The sequence below is a fragment of the Arachis duranensis genome, chromosome 3 (genome assembly GCF_000817695.3).
Source record: "Arachis duranensis cultivar V14167 chromosome 3, aradu.V14167.gnm2.J7QH, whole genome shotgun sequence".
NCBI classification, from domain to species: domain Eukaryota; kingdom Viridiplantae; phylum Streptophyta; class Magnoliopsida; order Fabales; family Fabaceae; genus Arachis; species Arachis duranensis.
In genome coordinates this window covers 134,548,897-134,550,282 of record NC_029774.3, presented here as the reverse complement: position 1 = coordinate 134,550,282, position 1,386 = coordinate 134,548,897, and the positions used below count along the sequence as shown (strand labels likewise).

General features: G+C 34.1%; 1 protein-coding gene across 1 annotated transcript in view; it reads left to right on the top strand.

The window, feature by feature from the left end:
- The window catches only part of LOC107482149 (uncharacterized), a 1,318-nt gene extending 438 nt beyond the window's left edge, over window positions 1-880 (top strand). Inside the window, exons 2-3 of the mRNA XM_016102551.1 lie at window positions 321-408; window positions 824-880. Coding sequence (XP_015958037.1) covers window positions 321-408; window positions 824-880 — 145 coding nt within the window. The remainder of the gene's footprint in view (window positions 1-320; window positions 409-823) is intronic.
- The last annotated feature ends 506 nt before the right edge of the window (window positions 881-1,386 follow it).

Here is a 1,386-nt window from a genome sequence, read left to right as displayed (position 1 = left end):
TCTTCATCTCAGTCCCTTTTCTTATTATATAGACTAATCAAAATTTATGTTCTGGACAAAAATTATTTGGACATGCATGACTGATATTGGAATATAGAATCATTTTACGCTATAGCTTTTGCTAGCAGTGGATGAATTTAGTTGCCCATATTCCCAAAATATGATAGAGACAGAGTAGTTCGTCGGTGTCAATCATTCTGTAACTCTGGATAATGACGTGCATAATCATCCTCCTATCGCCTTCGACTCATTAACTCACTTCTTATATTATCAGTTATCAACTTATCATTAATTTGATACCTATCATTTCTTTTCTTTAGGGACACTTTTATTCATTCATTATTCATGGTTAACTCTCCACCCACAAGTAGTCCTCTGATTTACAAAGTTCCAATGCATGAGAGTAACGTTTGTAGTTACTGTAAGATCTTGGGATAATCACACCTGAAAATTTGCTATTAATGTGAAAATGTCCAAAAATTCGTATGATTTTTACTTCAAATGAACTTTTGGATCGATACAGGGGCGCCGAATGAGGAGGATAGATTGATTCAGCTATGATGAGTTTGCATGCAGAGTTGTACTTGAGCCCCCACAAATGAAAGCAAAATAATATAAAGTAAAAGGAAAGTTGAAGTTGGATTAAGAAAAGACCAAAGGGATAACTTTGAGGTAAAAGGACCTGAAAGTCTCCATACACCACAATGTAATGATGCATTGCACGAATTGCACCAAAATTGAGTGGGATATTATGCTTTAAGCATTTATTTGTTCTTTTCTGGGTAATGATTAATGAATATGATTGATTTTATATGTCAATCAGTGTGGCTGCGATAAATGGCTAGTAGTGCCATTGGCATCCTGTAAAGCTGATATGTGAACAGTATACTTTGACCTCTCTCATTGGCTTGATGCCAAAATCACTCAGTTTTTTAGTGCTTGGGACCAAAATTCTCTTGTTCTCCTTCTTCTGCTCTCTGATTCTCATTTCTGATCCAAGATCACATATAAGTGCATGGGGCTTCTCATTTTGAATGTCCCACCACTTTTTCTCAACAAAATTATTGCAGTGTGATCTATAGACTATAGCCCAATTCATAGAGAGAATTATCTATAGGGTTATTATTTTAATATATGGCATCAAACCATGTTACCTGATTATATATAATACAATTTAATCAGGTATTATATATGTTACCTGATTGTACTTAACTTGTATATATATTCTTCACTTGAGATTAATTTCGCTATGCTTGCTTCCTCTGTTTATCCACTTTTAAAGTTATTAAGTATTAACACCTCTCTTAATTAGACTTTAACTTCAAAAAGGCACTGCATGAGTTATAACTTATAACAAGTTAATCTACGCGTATTTTCTGGTGTCCC